Source organism: Oncorhynchus gorbuscha, linkage group LG10 (genome assembly GCF_021184085.1).
Source record: "Oncorhynchus gorbuscha isolate QuinsamMale2020 ecotype Even-year linkage group LG10, OgorEven_v1.0, whole genome shotgun sequence".
NCBI lineage: Eukaryota > Metazoa > Chordata > Actinopteri > Salmoniformes > Salmonidae > Oncorhynchus > Oncorhynchus gorbuscha.
In genome coordinates this window covers 3535964-3554097 of record NC_060182.1, presented here as the reverse complement: position 1 = coordinate 3554097, position 18134 = coordinate 3535964, and the positions used below count along the sequence as shown (strand labels likewise).

General features: G+C 41.0%; 1 protein-coding gene across 1 annotated transcript; it reads left to right on the top strand.

Annotated features, from left to right (window-relative positions):
* Positions 1-443: 443 nt before the first annotated feature.
* On the top strand, positions 444-16021 carry LOC124045458 (methyl-CpG-binding protein 2-like). Its single transcript, XM_046364763.1, has 3 exons — positions 444-475; positions 2883-3269; positions 13095-16021. Exons 1-3 carry the CDS (start codon positions 444-446, stop codon positions 15007-15009), a joined length of 2334 nt encoding a protein of 777 aa, XP_046220719.1. The 3' UTR covers positions 15010-16021.
* The last annotated feature ends 2113 nt before the right edge of the window (positions 16022-18134 follow it).

Genomic DNA, 18134 nt, shown 5'->3' with positions numbered 1-18134 from the left:
GCCTACAATCAGAGCAGAGGTACAACTTCTATTGAGAGCTATTATACCAGCTAGTATCACTATGACCGAAGTGGTAAGACAAAATGCACATTTGTACTGAAGACAGATTGTCAAGGAAAGCAATTAGTGGCGCTTATCTGGTGACGGTTCCACCTCCACCACCCACCAAATTCTAAACTCCCAAGACTGGATGTGTTTTGATGGTGCGTGTCATGTGTATTTGCTGCAGATGGAGATAGTGGCCTCATCTCAGAGTTCACAACCATTTACAGAGTTAAACAACTGCTCTCGCGAGATCCAAGGGCTCGTGCAATGGGGTCTTATGAAACTGTTTCACGGATCTCGCGTGAATACGCCACTGACGGCAGTGAAATTGAGGCAGGGGTGAGAGGTACCCATGAGATGTTTTGAGAATTTTTATACAATTATTTATTTAAATAAAAATGGCCGCCGTAGAGAGCGGAGACGAGAGACTGTAAGTGTGAATTACACGTATTCACCATTTCAATGTCGAGTTAGATGAATGTTCAAGCCGTTTAAAATGTATTGCTGTATTTAGCTAAAGTAATGCGTTGTATGTTTGTTATGAACTGGTCAACAGGCAAGCTTACTGAAAGAGGCGTTCTGAGTACGTCACCAAATTATACAGAAACAAGTATTTCCCTACTTTAGCAGATCATCATAGATGAGCAAGGAAATGGTCTCCGTTAGATTTGCTGTCGTGTGTGTGTCATTTTCTGACCTCTGAAAACACAGCCTGTAGATTTGTAAATATATTTACTGTCAAAAAAAATATATCTACTTGTGTTGTGTTTGCACTCTTATTTGTCCACATCCTCCACACACTCATAACCAATTTGGCTTGCTGGCTAAATAGTTGGATAGGATGTAGCGTCATCTGGTTACACATGTGGCCATTTGACGTGGTAATTTTGCGACAGAATAGCCACATATCATTACTGTGTTGTTATGACGTAAACCATTTATTTATTTTCTTTGCGTAGAAAAATGTTTGTTTGGTTCTGCCGACTGGTATCATCTAGCTAAATACTAGAGCAAGCTGACATGAGTTGGCCCATTTTCTAGAATAACAAACAATGTTATGGAGCAATCAAGGTCTTGCTTTAATAGCATGAAGGACTGAGTATCATCTAGCTAAATACTAGAGCAAGCTGACATGAGTTGGCCCATTTTCTAGAATAACAAACAATGTTATGGAGCAATCAAGGGTCTTGAGTTATTTTCTAGAATCTTAAATAGCATGAAGGACTGAGCAATGACATGAGTTGGCCCATTTTCTAGAATAACAAACAATGTTATGGAGCAATCAAGGTCTTGCTTTAATAGCATGAAGGACTGAGTATCATCTAGCTAAATACTAGAGCAAGCTGACATGAGTTGGCCCATTTTCTAGAATAACAAACAATGTTATGGAGCAATCAAGGTCTTGCTTTAATAGCATGAAGGACTGAGTATCATCTAGCTAAATACTAGAGCAAGCTGACATGAGTTGGCCCATTTTCTAGAATAACAAACAATGTTATGGAGCAATCAAGGTCTTGCTTTAATAGCATGAAGGACTGAGTATCATCTAGCTAAATACTAGAGCAAGCTGACATGAGTTGGCCCATTTTCTAGAATAACAAACAATGTTATGGAGCAATCAAGGTCTTGCTTTAATAGCATGAAGGACTGAGTATCATCTAGCTAAATACTAGAGCAAGCTGACATGAGTTGGCCCATTTTCTAGAATAACAAACAATGTTATGGAGCAATCAAGGTCTTGCTTTAATAGCATGAAGGACTGAGTATCATCTAGCTAAATACTAGAGCAAGCTGACATGAAGGTCTTGCTTTAATAGCATGAAGGACTGAGTATCATCTAGCTAAATACTAGAGCAAGCTGACATGAGTTGGCCCATTTTCTAGAATAACAAACAATGTTATGGAGCAATCAAGGTCTTGCTTTAATAGCATGAAGGACTGAGTATCATCTGGTAGAAAATTATATTGATGTACCGTGAAAATAATGCCCCGTATTTTCGCTACACTGGCATCTGGTACAAAAAAACAAACAACATTTTTATTATAAATATTCTATATATTCATTACAATGATTCAGTTAGGTTGAAGTGAATAGCATATTGTGATGTAGCTGCTGCTGTAGGCTACTTCTAACTTTACCGTTGTGTAGATCAGAATAATGATAAGATGTAAGATGCTAGTGTGTATGTGGACCGACCATGTGCAGATAAAAATATTCGAACCATTCACATCTCTTGCCTCGTGGCTTCTCTGACTGCCTGCGTCATTCGATATACCCGCTATCGGGATAGGTGCTTATTTCCACAGTGAGTAGAATATGGTTCAGCCCAGTTCAGGCAGACTGAAGGTTTGGCCCTTAATACCATATATGTATATATTTAACATACGTGAAGAACCAGCACAACACAATATCCCCCCCCCCCCCCCCCCGAAATTGTATTTTTATTTTTTCATGACCTTTGTGAATAGGTAGTGAGTTGATTGGGAGCACGCTGAGGTTTGTAATTTATCTGTGACTTTTTGTTTAAAACATGTTGTACTCTTATCGGCATTGAAGATAAGTTTTCAAAATTCTTGGAACTTTCAATAAATTCCCTGGTTTTCCAAAAAAAAACTTGGTTGGAGGATACTGGACTCCCTGTTTATTCCCTCCAGTTTCCGGGAATCCTCAAACTGGGATTTCGGAAAAACCAGGGAATTTAGTGACATTTACAGTACATTTGTTGGGGGGCAACCCTAGGGAAGGATAGCCATTCTCCATATTTTCTGGTCTGATGAGCTGAGACCATACCTCTGCTCTGCCTCTTCCCCCTCATGACTAACGTTGTCTTCCACAGCAGTGAGGAGAAGAGTGAAGATGCCAACCAGAATCAGAGCTCCAACGACAAGGACCCTAAGACACACAGCAAGCCAAAGAAGGTGAGGCGGGAGCGGAGGGATATGGAGAAGGAGAGGCTGGAGTCTTCATCCACCACCACTATGTCCTCCCCTCCTCATCCTCCAGTCCAGCAGCCCAGTGCGCAGCTGGCTGAGGCGGGGCCCTCGGTGCCCATGGTTACTGCAGCTGGCGAGGCCTCCCCTGCTTCGCCCAAACAGAGGAGGTCCATCATCAGGGACCGAGGTCCGCTCTACGATGACCCCTCTCTGCCCCAGGGCTGGACACGTAAACTCAAACAACGCAAGTCTGGGCGGTCCGCCGGGAAGTTTGACGTCTACTTGATGAAGTGAGTAGGCTATGAGAGAGAGACAAATCAAGAATTGTCTCTCAAAAGCATATCTGAAATAATGTCATGATATGATCATATTAAATATAATACAGAGAGATATGATACAGAGAGATATGATACAGAGAGATATGATACAGAGAGATATGATACAGAGATATGATACAGAGATATGATACAGAGATATGATTCAGAGAGATATGATACAGAGATATGATACAGAGAGATATGATTCAGAGATATATGATACAGAGATATGATTCAGAGATATGATTCAGAGATATGATATAGAGATATGATACAGAGAGATATGATTCAGAGATATGATTCAGAGATATGATACAGAGAGATATGATTCAGAGATATGATTCAGAGATATGATACAGAGAGATATGATACAGAGAGATATGATTCAGAGATATGATTCAGAGATATGATACAGAGAGATATGATTCAGAGATATGATTCAGAGATATGATACAGAGATATGATTCAGAGATATGATTCAGAGATATGATACAGAGAGATATGATACAGAGATATGATTCAGAGATATGATTCAGAGATATGATTCAGAGATATGATACAGAGAGATATGATACAGAGATATGATTCAGAGATATGATTCAGAGATATATGATTCAGAGATATGATACAGAGAGATATGATACAGAGATATGATTCAGAGAGATGATTCAGAGATATGATTCAGAGATATGATACAGAGAGATATGATTCAGAGATATGATACAGAGAGATGTGATTCAGAGATATGATTCAGATATATGATTCAGAGAGATGTGATTCAGAGATATGATACAGAGATATGATACGGAGATATGATACAGAGATATGATTCAGAGAGATATGATACAGAGATATGATATAGAGATATGATACAGATATGATACAGAGATATGATACAGAGATATGATTCAGAGAGATGTGATTCAGAGATATGATACAGAGAGATATGTTACAGAGAGATGTGATTCAGAGATATGATTCAGAGATATGATACAGAGAGATGTGATTCAGAGATGTGATTCAGAGAGATGTGATTCAGAGATATGATACAGAGATATGATACGGAGATATGATACAGAGATATGATTCAGAGAGATATGATACAGAGATATGATACAGAGATATGATACAGAGATATGATACAGATATATGATACAGAGATATGATTCAGAGAGATGTGATACAGAGAGATATGATACAGAGATATGATACAGAGAGATATGATTCAGAGAGATATGATACAGAGAGATATGATACAGATATATGATTCAGAGATATGATTCAGAGAGATATGATACAGATATATGATACAGAGATATGATACAGATATATGATTCAGAGAGATGTGATACAGAGAGATATGATACAGATATATGATACAGAGATATGATACAGAGATATGATACAGAGATATGATACAGAGAGATATGATACAGAGATATGATTCAGAGATATGATACAGAGAGATATGATACAGAGATATGATTCAGAGATATGATACAGAGATATGATACAGAGAGATATGATACAGAGATGTGATTCAGAGATATATGATACAGAGATATGATACAGAGAGATATGATACAGAGATATGATACAGAGATGTGATTCAGAGATATGATTCAGAGATATGATACAGAGATATGATTCAGAGATATGATTCAGAGATATGATTCAGAGAGATATGATACAGAGATATGATACAGAGATATGATTCAGAGATATGATACAGAGAGATATGATTCAGAGATATGATTCAGAGATATGATTCAGAGATATGATACAGAGATATGATTCAGAGATATGATTCAGAGATATGATTCAGAGAGATATGATTCAGAGATATGATTCAGAGAGATATGATTCAGAGATATGATACAGAGATATGATTCAGAGATATGATTCAGAGATATGATACAGAGATATGATTCAGAGATATGATTCAGAGATATGATTCAGAGAGATATGATACAGAGATATGATACAGAGATATGATTCAGAGAGATATGATACAGAGAGATATGATACAGAGAGATATGATTCAGAGATATGATTCAGAGAGATATGATACAGAGATATGATTCAGAGAGATATGATACAGAGAGATATGATACAGAGAGATATGATACAGAGAGATATGATACAGAGATATGATACAGAGATATGATTCAGAGAGATATGATACAGAGAGATATGATACAGAGAGATATGATACAGAGAGATATGATACAGAGATATGATACAGAGGTATGATTCAGAGATATGATTCAGAGGTATGATTCAGAGAGATATGATACAGAGATATGATACAGAGATATGATTCAGAGATATGATTCAGAGAGATATGATACAGAGATATGATACAGAGATATGATTCAGAGAGATATGATACAGAGATATGATTCAGAGAGATATGATACAGAGATATGATACAGAGAGATATGATACAGAGATATGATACAGAGATATGATTCAGAGAGATATGATACAGAGATATGATTCAGATATGATTCAGAGATATATGATACAGAGATATGATACAGAGATATGATTCAGAGAGATATGATACAGAGATATGATTCAGAGAGATATGATACAGAGAGATATGATACAGAGATATGATTCAGAGAGATATGATACAGAGATATGATACAGAGAGATATGATACAGAGAGATATGATACAGAGATATGATTCAGAGAGATATGATTCAGAGAGATATGATACAGAGATGTGATTCAGAGAGATATGATACAGAGAGATATGATACAGAGAGATATGATACAGAGATATGATTCAGAGATATGATTCAGAGAGATATGATACAGAGATGTGATTCAGAGAGATATGATACAGAGAGATATGATACAGAGAGATATGATACAGAGATATGATTCAGAGATATGATACAGAGAGATATGATACAGAGAGATATGATACAGAGAGATATGATACAGAGATATGATTCAGAGAGATATGATACAGAGATGTGATATTAAATATTTTGCTGGAAGTAGTGAACAAAAGTCTGTTTCGTTCCTCATTGATATTGTTATGTGACTGAACCATATACAGAGTGTTTTAAAGGGCTGGTTTAATGTGACTGAACTTTAGAGTGTTTTACAGGACTGGTTTAATGTGACTGAACTTTAGAGTGTTTTACAGGACTGGTTTAATGTGACTGAACCGTATATAGAGTGTTTTTCAGGACTGGTTTAATGTGACTGAACTTTAGAGTGTTTTACAGGACTGGTTTAATGTGACTGAACCGTATAGAGAGTGTTTTACAGGACTGGTTTAATGTGACTGAACTTTAGAGTGTTTTTCAGGACTGGTTTAATGTGACTGAACCGTATAGAGAGTGTTTTACAGGACTGGTTTAATGTGACTGAACTTTAGAGTGTTTTTCAGGACTGGTTTAATGTGACTGAACTTTAGAGTGTTTTACTGGACTGGTTTAATGTGACTGAACCGTATAGAGAGTGTTTCACAGGACTGGTTTAATGTGACTGAACTTTAGAGTTTTTTTCAGGACTGGTTTAATGTGACTGAACCGTATAGAGAGTGTTTTACAGGACTGGTTTAATGTGACTTAACTTTAGAGTGTTTTACAGGACTGGTTTAATGTGACTGAACTTTAGAGTGTTTTTCAGGACTGGTTTAATGTGACTGAACCGTATAGAGAGTGTTTTTCAGGACTGGTTTAATGTGACTGAACTTTAGAGTGTTTTACAGGACTGGTTTAATGTGACTGAACTTTAGAGTGTTTTACAGGACTGGTTTAATGTGACTGAACTTTAGAGTGTTTTTCAGGACTGGTTTAATGTGACTGAACGTTTAGAGTGTTTTACAGGACTGGTTTAATGTGATTGAACTTTAGAGTGTTTTACAGGACTGGTTTAATGTGACTGAACCGTATAGAGAGTGTTTCTCAGGACTGGTTTAATGTGATTGAACTTTAGAGTGTTTTACAGGACTGGTTTAATGTGATTGAACTTTAGAGTGTTTTACAGGACTGGTTTAATGTGATTGAACTTTAGAGTGTTTCACAGGACTGGTTTAATGTGATTGAACTTTAGAGTGTTTTACAGGACTGGTTTAATGTGATTGAACTTTAGAGTGTTTTTCAGGACTGGTTTAATGTGATTGAACTTTAGAGTGTTTTACAGGACTGGTTTAATGTGACTGGACTTTAGAGTGTTTTACAGGACTGGTTTAATGTGACTGAACCGTATATAGAGTGTTTTACAGGACTGGTTTAATGTGACTGAACTTTAGAGTGTTTTACAGGACTGGTTTAATGTGACTGAACTTTAGAGTGTTTTACAGGACTGGTTTAATGTGACTGAACCGTATAGAGAGTGTTTTACAGGACTGGTTTAATGTGACTGGACTTTAGAGTGTTTTACAGGACTGGTTTAATGTGACTGAACCGTATATAGAGTGTTTTACAGGACTGGTTTAATGTGACTGAACTTTAGAGTGTTTTACAGGACTGGTTTAATGTGACTGAACTTTAGAGTGTTTTTCAGGACTGGTTTAATGTGACTGAACTTTAGAGTGTTTTTCAGGACTGGTTTAATGTGATTGAACTTTAGAGTGTTTTACAGGACTGGTTTAATGTGACTGAACCGTATATAGAGTGTTTTACAGGACTGGTTTAATGTGACTGAACTTTAGAGTGTTTTACAGGACTGGTTTAATGTGACTGAACTGTATAGAGAGTGTTTTTCAGGACTGGTTTAATGTGACTGAACCGTATAGAGAGTGTTTTTCAGGACTGGTTTAATGTGACTGAACCGTTTAGAGAGTGTTTTACAGGACTGGTTTAATGTGACTGAACTTTAGAGTGTTTTACAGGACTGGTTTAATGTGACTGAACCGTATATAGAGTGTTTTACAGGACTGGTTTAATGTGACTGAACTTTAGAGTGTTTTACAGGACTGGTTTAATGTGACTGAACTTTAGAGTGTTTTTCAGGACTGGTTTAATGTGACTGAACCGTATAGAGAGTGTTTTTCAGGACTGGTTTAATGTGACTGAACTTTAGAGTGTTTTACAGGACTGGTTTAATGTGACTGAACCGTATAGAGAGTGTTTTTCAGGACTGGTTTAATGTGACTGAACCGTTTAGAGAGTGTTTTACAGGACTGGTTTAATGTGACTGAACTTTAGAGTGTTTTACAGGACTGGTTTAATGTGACTGAACCGTATATAGAGTGTTTTACAGGACTGGTTTAATGTGACTGAACTTTAGAGTGTTTTACAGGACTGGTTTAATGTGACTGAACCGTATAGAGAGTGTTTTTCAGGACTGGTTTAATGTGACTGAACCGTATAGAGTGTTTTACAGGACTGGTTTAATGTGACTGAACTTTAGAGTGTTTTTCAGGACTGGTTTAATGTGACTGAACTTTAGAGTGTTTTTCAGGACTGGTTTAATGTGACTGAACCGTATAGAGAGTGTTTTTCTGGAGAAGGGTACCAAAACATTTAAATGGGGAATAGTTTGGAACCACCAAGACTCTTCCTAGAGCTGGCTGCCCGGCCAAACTGAGCAATGGGGAGAGAAGGGTCTTGGTCAGGGAGGTGACCAAGAATCCAATGTTCACTCTGATAGAGCTCCAGAGTTCCTGTGGAGATGTGGAGAACCTTCCAGAAGGACAACTATCTCTGCAGCTCTTCACCAATCAGGCCTTTATGGTAGAGTGACCAGACGGAAGCCATTCCTAAGTTAAAAGCACATGGCAGCCCGCTTGGAGTTTGCCAAAAGGCACCTAAAGACTATCAGACCATGAAAAACAAGATTCTCCGATCTGATGAAACCAAGATTGAACTGTTTGGCCTGAATGCAAAGTGTCAGGTCTGGATGAAACTTGGCACCATCCCTACGGTGAAGCATGGTGGTGGCAGCGTCATGCTGTGAGGATGTTTTTCAGCAGCAGGGACTGGGAGACTAGTCAGGATCGAGGCAAAGATGAACAGAGCAAAGTACAGAGAGCTCGTTGATGAAAACCTGCTCCAGAGTAATCAGGACCTCAGACTTGGGCGAAGGTTCACCTTCCAACAGGATAACGACCCAAAGCACACAGCCAAAACAACGCAGGAGTGGATTTCGGACAAGTCTCTGAATGTCCTTGAGTGGCCCAGCCAGAGCCCGGACTTGAACCCGATCGGACATCTCTGGAGAGACCTGAAAATAGCTGTGCAGTGACCCTCCCCATCCAACCTGACAGAGTCTTGAGAGGATCTGCAGAGAAGAATGGGAGAAACTCCCCAGATACAGGTGTGCCAGATTTATAGCGTCATATCCAAGAAGACTCCAGGCTGTAATCGCTGCCAAAGATGCATCAACAAAGTACTGAGTAAAGGGTCTGAATACTTAAGCAAATGTGATTTTTCTGTTTTTTAAGTTGACTAAGTTTTTGCTTCGTCACTATGGGTTATTGTGTGTCGATTGATGAGTTTTAAAAAAATGTAATCCATTTTAGAATAAGGCTGTAACCTAAGAACATGTGGAAAAAGTTCAAGGGGTTTGAATTCGTTCCGAAGGTACTGTGTATTTTTCTGAATCTGGAGATACTTGCTCAGTTCATACTGGTACTCGTACCTGCCCACCTTGTATTTCACCACACTTACAGTTGAAGTCAGAAGTTTACATACACCTTCGCCAAATACATTTAAACTCAGTTTTTCACAATTCCTGACATTCGATCCGAGTAAGAATTCCCTGTTTTAGGTCAGTTAGGATTACCACTTTATTTTAAGAATGTGAAATGTCAGAATAATAGTAGAGAGAATTATTTATTTATTTCAGCTTTTATTTCTTTCATCACATTCCCAGTGGGTGAGAAGTTTACATACACTCAATTAATATTTGGTAGCATTGCCTTTAAATTGTTTAACTTGGGTCATGGCTTCTTCCTTGCTGAGTGGCCTTTCAGGTTGTGTCGATATAGGACTCGTTTTACTGTGGATATAGATACTTTTGTACCTGTTTCCTCCAGCATCTTCACAAGGTCCTTTGCTGTTGTTCTGGGATTGATTTGCACTTTTCGCACCAAAGTACGTTCATCTCTAGGAGACAGAACGCGTCTCCTTCCTGAGCGGTATGACGGCTGCGTGGTCTCATGGTGTTTATACTTGTGTACTTGGTTGTACAGATGAACGTGGTACCTTCAGGCGTTTGGAAATTGCTCCCAAGGGTGAACCAAACTCGTGGAGGTTTACAATGTTTTTTTATGAGGTCTTGGCTGATTTCTTTTGATTTTCCCATGATGTCAAGCAAAGAGGCACTGAGTTTGAAGGTAGGCCTTCAAATACATCCACAGGTATACCTCCAATTGACTCAAATGATGTCAATTAGCCTATCAGAAGCTTCTAAAGCCATGCCATCATTTTCTGGAGTTTTCAAGCTGTTTAAAGGCGCAGTCAACTTAGTGTATGTAAACTTCTGACCCACTGGAATTGTGATACAGTGAATTATAAGTGAAATAATCTGTCTGTAAACAATTGTTGGAAAAAATTACTTGTGTCATGCACAAAGTAGATGTCCTAACCGACTTCCCAAAACTAAAGTTTGTTATCGAGAAATGTGTGGAGTGGTATGTATGTAAACTTCCGACTTTAACTGTATCTTTACAGATCCGTTTACAGAAATGACGATTAAAGAGAAGTTTACTGTTAGAACCTTTACAGAAATTACATTTACCGATCGGTTTACATTTAGGACATTTACAGTTGGGATGTTTACAGGTTAGTTTACATTTAGGATGTTTACAGGGCAGTTTACATTTAGGACATTTACAGTTAGGATGTTTACAGGGCAGTTTACATTTAGGACATTTACAGTGAGGATGTTTACAGGGCAGTTTACATTTATATATATATGCCATTTAGCAGACGCTTTTATCCAAAGCGACTTACAGTCATGTGTGCATACATTCTACGTATGGGTGGTCCCGGGGATCGAACCCACTACCCTGGCGTTACAAGCGCCATGCTCTACCAACTGAGCTACAGAAGGACCCACATTTAGGACATTTACAGTGAGGATGTTTACAGGGCAGTTTACATTTAGGACATTTACAGTGAGGATGTTTACAGGGCAGTTTACATTTAGGACATTTACAGTTACGATGTTTACAGGGCAGTTTACATTTAGGACATTTACAGTTAGGATGTTTACAGGGCAGTTTACATTTAGGACATTTACAGTGAGGATGTTTACAGGGCAGTTTACATTTAGGACATTTACAGATAGGATGTTTGCAGGGCAGTTTACATTTAGGATGTTTGCAGGGCAGTTTACATTTAGGACATTTACAGTTACGATGTTTATAGGGCAATTTACATTTAGGATGTTTGCAGGGCAGTTTACATTTAGGACATTTACAGTTACGATGTTTATAGGGCAATTTACATTTAGGATGTTTACAGGGCAGTTTACATTTAGGACATTTACAATTACGATGTTTACAGGGCAATTTACATTTAGGATGTTTGCAGGGCAGTTTACATTTAGGACATTTACAGTTACGATGTTTACAGGGCAATTTACATTTAGGATGTTTGCAGGGCAGTTTACATTTAGGACATTTACAGTTAGGATGTTTACAGGGCAGTTTACATTTAGGATATTTACAGTGAGGATGTTTACAGGTTAGTTTACATTTCGGACATTTACAGTTACGATGTTTACAGGGCAGTTTACATTTAGGACATTTACAGATAGGATGTTTACAGGGCAATTTACATTTAGGATGTTTGCAGGGCAGTTTACATTTAGGACATTTACAGTTACGATGTTTACAGGGCAATTTACATTTAGGATGTTTGCAGGGCAGTTTACATTTAGGACATTTACAGTGAGGATGTTTACAGGGCAGTTTACATTTAGGACATTTACAGTTACGATGTTTACAGGGCAGTTTACATTTAGGACATTTACAGTTACGATGTTTACAGGGCAGTTTACATTTAGGACATTTACAGTTAGGATGTTTACAGGGCAGTTTACATTTAGGACATTTACAGTGAGGATGTTTACAGGTTAGTTTACATTTAGGACATTTACAGTTACGATGTTTACAGGGCAATTTACATTTAGGATGTTTGCAGGGCAGTTTACATTTAGGACATTTACAGTTACGATGTTTACAGGGCAATTTACATTTAGGATGTTTGCAGGGCAGTTTACATTTAGGACATTTACAGTTACGATGTTTATAGGGCAATTTACATTTAGGATGTTTGCAGGGCAGTTTACATTTAGGATGTTTACAGGGCAGTTTACATTTAGGACATTTACAGTTAGGATGTTTACAGGTTAGTTTACATTTAGGATGTTTATAGGTTAGTTTACATTTAGGATGTTTACAGGTTAGTTTACATTTAGGATGTTTACAGGGCAGTTTACATTTAGGACATTTACAGTTAGGATGTTTACAGGTTAGTTTACATTTAGGATGTTTACAGGGCAGTTTACATTTAGGACATTTACAGTTAGGATGTTTACAGGTTAGTTTACATTTATGATGTTTACAGGGCAGTTTACATTTAGGACATTTACAGTTAGGATGTTTACAGGGCAGTTTAAATTTAGGACATTTACAGTTAGGATGTTTACAGGGCAGTTTACATTTAGGACATTTACAGTTAGGATGTTTACAGGGCAGTTTACATTTAGGATATTTACAGTTAGGATGTTTACGGGGCAGTTTACATTTAGGACATTTACAGTTATGATGTTTACAGGGCAGTTTACAGTCGGGACGTTCGTTGTGATCTGTATTTCAGCCCAGAGGGGAAAGCCTTCCGTTCCAAGGTGGAGCTGATTGCCTTCTTCCAGAAGGTAGGAGACACCGCCACCGACCCCAACGACTTCGACTTCACCGTGACAGGGCGTGGCAGTCCCTCCCGCCGCGAGAAGAGACCCCCAAAGAAACCCAAGGTGATGAAACCGTCAGGGAGGGGCCGGGGTCGGCCGAAGGGGGGTGGGAAGTTACGCCCGGCCATGGAGGGCGTGGCAATGAAGCGTGTGGTGGAGAAGAGTCCTGGGAGGCTCTTGGTCAAAATGCCTTTCAGCGCATCCAAGGCATCTGAAGCGGCGGGGCAGCCGTCATCGCAGGTCGTAGTCGCCAAGATGCGCCCGGCGCGGAAAAGGAAGGCGGACACACAACCGCAGACTGCTCCGAAAAAGCGGGGGTGTAAGCCAGGGTTGGTGTCAGCGGCAGTTGGGGCGGTGGGTTCCAGTACTTCCTCATACGCAGCGGCTGCTATACTCGCCGCAGAAGCCAAAAGGAAAGCTCAGAAGGAGTCTTCCGCTAAGCCGGTGCAGCAGACCGCTCTACCCATCAAGAAGCGCAAGACCAGAGAAACTGTTGAGGAGACGAGAGACATTCCAGCTATAGCCGGGGCAGGGATAGGGACAGGGAGTGCTGTGGTGGTGGCAGCAGCAGAGAGGACAGACCAGGGACAGAAGGATCAGGGACAGAAGCTGCCAAAGAGTTCAGGGAGGAAGCACAAGGACAGTCCCGTGACTGCCGGGCTGACCGCAGAGGACAGTGCTGGGGCCAGCGTTTGGTCCAGTAGTGGGGCCAGTGGAGGCGGCAGCAGCAGTAGCGTCACTACCCCAAAGAGTCACAGCCACAAGAGAAAAGAGCGTACGCCGCACAAACACCTTCATCACCACCACCACCGTCGCCACAGTCACTCCTCTGTAGTGGAGGATCCTCCTCCCCCACCCTTCCAGCGGCCCCCTCACCATCACTTCCCCGGCTTGACTATGAGCCTGGTCTCCCATACAGCCAGGGCCTTGGTGGGGCCAGGGGCCCTCCTGCAGAATGAGCCCCAGGACCTGAGCACCTCCAGGGGCCCCTGCCGGGCCAGCACCACCACGGCCAGAGGAAAGAGAGAGGAGGTCAGGGATGTCAGACAGGACAGGTGTCCAAAGCCTCCGGCAGCTGCAGTGGTGGGAATGGGTGACACCAGGGCCAACAAGCATCAAGTGGACGTGGCAGCAGGGACGGTGGAAGGGAGGGATTTGAGAGACATTGTATCCTGCTTAGTCGTCCCCAGACCTTGCAGGGAGGAGACGGTCTCAGTCGTACCCAGACCTAGCAGGGAGGAGACGGTCTCAGTCGTACCCAGACCTAGCAGGGAGGAGACGGTCTCAGTCGTACCCAGACCTAGCAGGGAGGAGACGGTCTCAGTCGTACCCAAGCCTAGCAGGGAGGAGACGGTCTCAGTCGTACCCAGACCTAGCAGGGAGGAGACGGTCTCAGTCGTACCCAGACCTAGCAGGGAGGAGACGGTCTCAGTCGTACCCAGACCTAGCAGGGAGGAGACGGTCTCAGTCGTACCCAGACCTAGCAGGGAGGAGACGGTCTCAGTCATACCCAGACCTAGCAGGGAGGAGACTGTCTCAGTCGTACCCAGACCTAGCAGGGAGGAGACGGTCTTAGTCGTACCCAGACCTAGCAGGGAGGAGACTGTCTCAGTAGTACCCAGACCTAGCAGGGAGGAGACGGTCTCAGTCGTACCCAGACCTAGCAGGGAGGAGACTGTCTCAGTCGTACCCAGACCTAGCAGGGAGGAGACGGTCTCAGTCGTACCCAGACCTAGCAGGGAGGAGACAGTCTCAGTCGTACCCAGACCTAGCCGGGAGGATACGGTCGAGTCTCGGACGCCGATCACTGAAAGGGTTAGTTGACTGCATTGCAGGACCCATGTCTGTAAGGAGAGAGGAGACGTTTAGTGCTGCAGTGGATTTGATAAGAAAACAGCAAACAGAAGGCAGCTGTTGTTTGATGTTCTTTCTGTGCGAGGGGCGGCAGGGTAGCCTAGTGGTTAGAGCGTTGGACTAGTAACCGGAAGGCTGCGAGTTCAAACCCCCGAGCCGACAAGGTACAAATCTGTCGTTCTGCCCCTGAACAGGCAGTTAACCCCACTGTTCCCAGGCCATCATTGAAAATAAGAATTTTTTCTTAACTGACTTGCCTGGTCAAATAAATATTGACAAACAAATAACGCAGCTTAATGAACAACCCACAACAGATTGCTTCCTGATACATTTTTACTTTTTTTTGTTGTTTTTTTTTGTCATTGTTTTGTTCTTTGTTTCTGCTTTAAACCTGTTAGTCATCCACTGCGACCCATGATCCTTTGCTCAAAGCTTACAGGACGTGGAGGACCTACACTTCCTGTATACATCATCAGCCGGAAACTATGGAATCCATGGTTTAAGATATCATTGTGAAAATGGGACTGAAACAGGGTTGTATTTGCCTAAAGCCAAGGCACCTGTCCTGTCTGGCCCTTTATAAGTGACTTGTCCATGTTGTTGTTCTGTGCTCACGTGGATAGAGGCCTATACATATGCCATGCAAGCTTCCACAGCTTCTGTTGTAGCATCCTCTTACTACCGCAGTACGCTCAGGTTGAGTCCAAAATGGCACCCGATTCCCCATTTTAATGCACAACTTATTGGGTCCTGGTCAAACAGTGTGCACTGTGTAGGGAATCGGGTGCCATTTTGCATGAAGCCTCGGTTTCTATTCATTTAGGTGACATATGTTTTCCTCAACCTATATTAAGTCTATGCGTCCCAATTGGTACCTATTCCCTATGTAGTGCACTACTTTAGACCAGGAGCCCTAAAAGTAGTGCACTACTTTAGACCAGGACCACTAAAAGTAGTGCACTAATTTAGACCAGGACCCCTAAAAGTAGTGCACTACTTTAGACCAGGACCACTAAAAGTAGTGCACTACTTTAGACCAGGACCCCTAAAAGTAGTGCACTACTTTAGACCAGGACCACTAAAAGTAGTGCACTACTTTAGACCAGGACCCCTAAAAGTAGTGCACTCCTTTAGACCAGGACCACTACATTTACATTTACATTTAAGTAGTGCACTAATTTAGACCAGGACCCCTAAAAGTAGTGCACTACATAGAGAAGAGGGTATCATTTGGGACTCACACGGAAGCTTTGAAACTAAAACACTGTTGATGCTGACAGATAACTTGCTATCTGATGGTTGAGGTGATGTAACCACAGGGTTTTAGAGGCCTAGATACACCAATGACGTGTGGTTTGATGAACGTTTGGCTACTGAAAACAGGTTTCATTTGATTTCAATGTGTTACATTTACAATCCTTTTGCCTTTTCTCGTCGTTTACTGATGTAATGGAGGCTGACTGTAGTCCCACAGATAAACAGAAGCAAATTATAGCAAATAATCATTAAAACTGTAGTTTTTTTTATTTTATTTTTTTACTATTAATGCAAATGAGATAGTACATGATCATTTGACCCAGATTCTCCTAAGTTGAAGTGTTTCCCAACAGTCAGACAGGAAGCTAAAAGCACAACCCAGGCCTTATTATAGCCAATATGCTCCATGGATTCGTCACATTTTTTGTTGTTGTCAATACCTAAGGTATCAAAACTTTTCTAATACTCAAATTACATCCCAAAGACATTATCAATAACCAAACCACATTTCTGGAGGCCACTGGAGGAAGTTATGTTGTGTGTGTGTGTGTGTGTGTGTGTGTGTGTGTGTGTGTGTGTGTGTGTGTGTGTGTGTGTGTGTGTGTGTGTGTGTGTGTGTGTGTGTGTGTGTGTGTGTGTGTGTGTGTGTGTGTGTGTGTGTGTGTGTGTGTGTGTGTGTGTGTTTCAAATAGAGGTTGGATGATTAAATATTCCAGTTTTGACGCAGCCACTGGATGCCATCACAATACTCCTCTGTGTGTGTGTGTGTGTGTGTGTGTGTGTGTGTGTGTGTGTGTGTGTGTGTGTGTGTGTGTGTGTGTGTGTGTGTGTGTGTGTGTGTGTGTGTGTGTGTGTGTGTGTGTGTGTGTGTGTGTGTGTGTGTGTGTGTGTGTGTGTGTGTGTGTGTGTGTGTGGGGATCATCGTGGGTCAATTACCACTACAACTAAGAGCGTTGAAGCGCGAGGCTCAACTTCTCCACTGTTTTGGTCCCGTGAAAAATCGAAACCAGTGCACTTGTGCAGATACTGTGTGAGAGCAATACTTGCTCATCTCAATATCTCCACTACTGTTTGTGGCAACGGCATTTAGTCAAGTCTACTTTATATTTTATGTATTCAGTTCAGTTCTAAAAAATGTATTTCAAATAGAGGTTGGATGATTAAATATTCCAATTTTGACGCAGCCACTGGATGCCATCACAATACTCCTCTGTGCGTGTGACTGCATTATCTTCTGTGCCTGCAACTGCATTCTCTTCTGTGCTCGTGGCTTCATGATACTTGCTGTGTTAGACGAGTTGCTTTCCTTTAGTTTAAAATCGCAGGTAGGAAGTCAAGAGATGTGACACAAAACAAAACATAATGCATGATAGTGATTTTAGGCGGTTTTAGGAAGTTAGAACCTACTCCATGGTCACTATAGAGGGTTTTAGGAAGTTAGAACCTACTCCATGGTCACTATAGAGGGTTTTAGGAAGTTAGAACCTACTCCATGGTCACTATAGAGGGTTTTAGGAAGTTAGAACCTACTCCATGGTCACTATAGAGGGTTTTAGGAAGTTAGAACCTACTCCATGGTCACTATAGAGGGTTTTAGGAAGCTAGAACCTACTCCATGGTCACTATAGAGGGTTTTAGGAAGCTAGAATGTACTCCATGGTCACTATAGAGGGTTTTAGGAAGCTAGAATGTACTCCATGGTCACTATAGAGGGTTTTAGGAAGCTAGAACGTACTCCATGGTCACTATAGAGGGTTTTAGGAAGCTAGAACCTACTCCATCGTCACTATAGAGGGTTTTAGGAAGCTAGAATGTACTCCATGGTCACTATAGAGGGT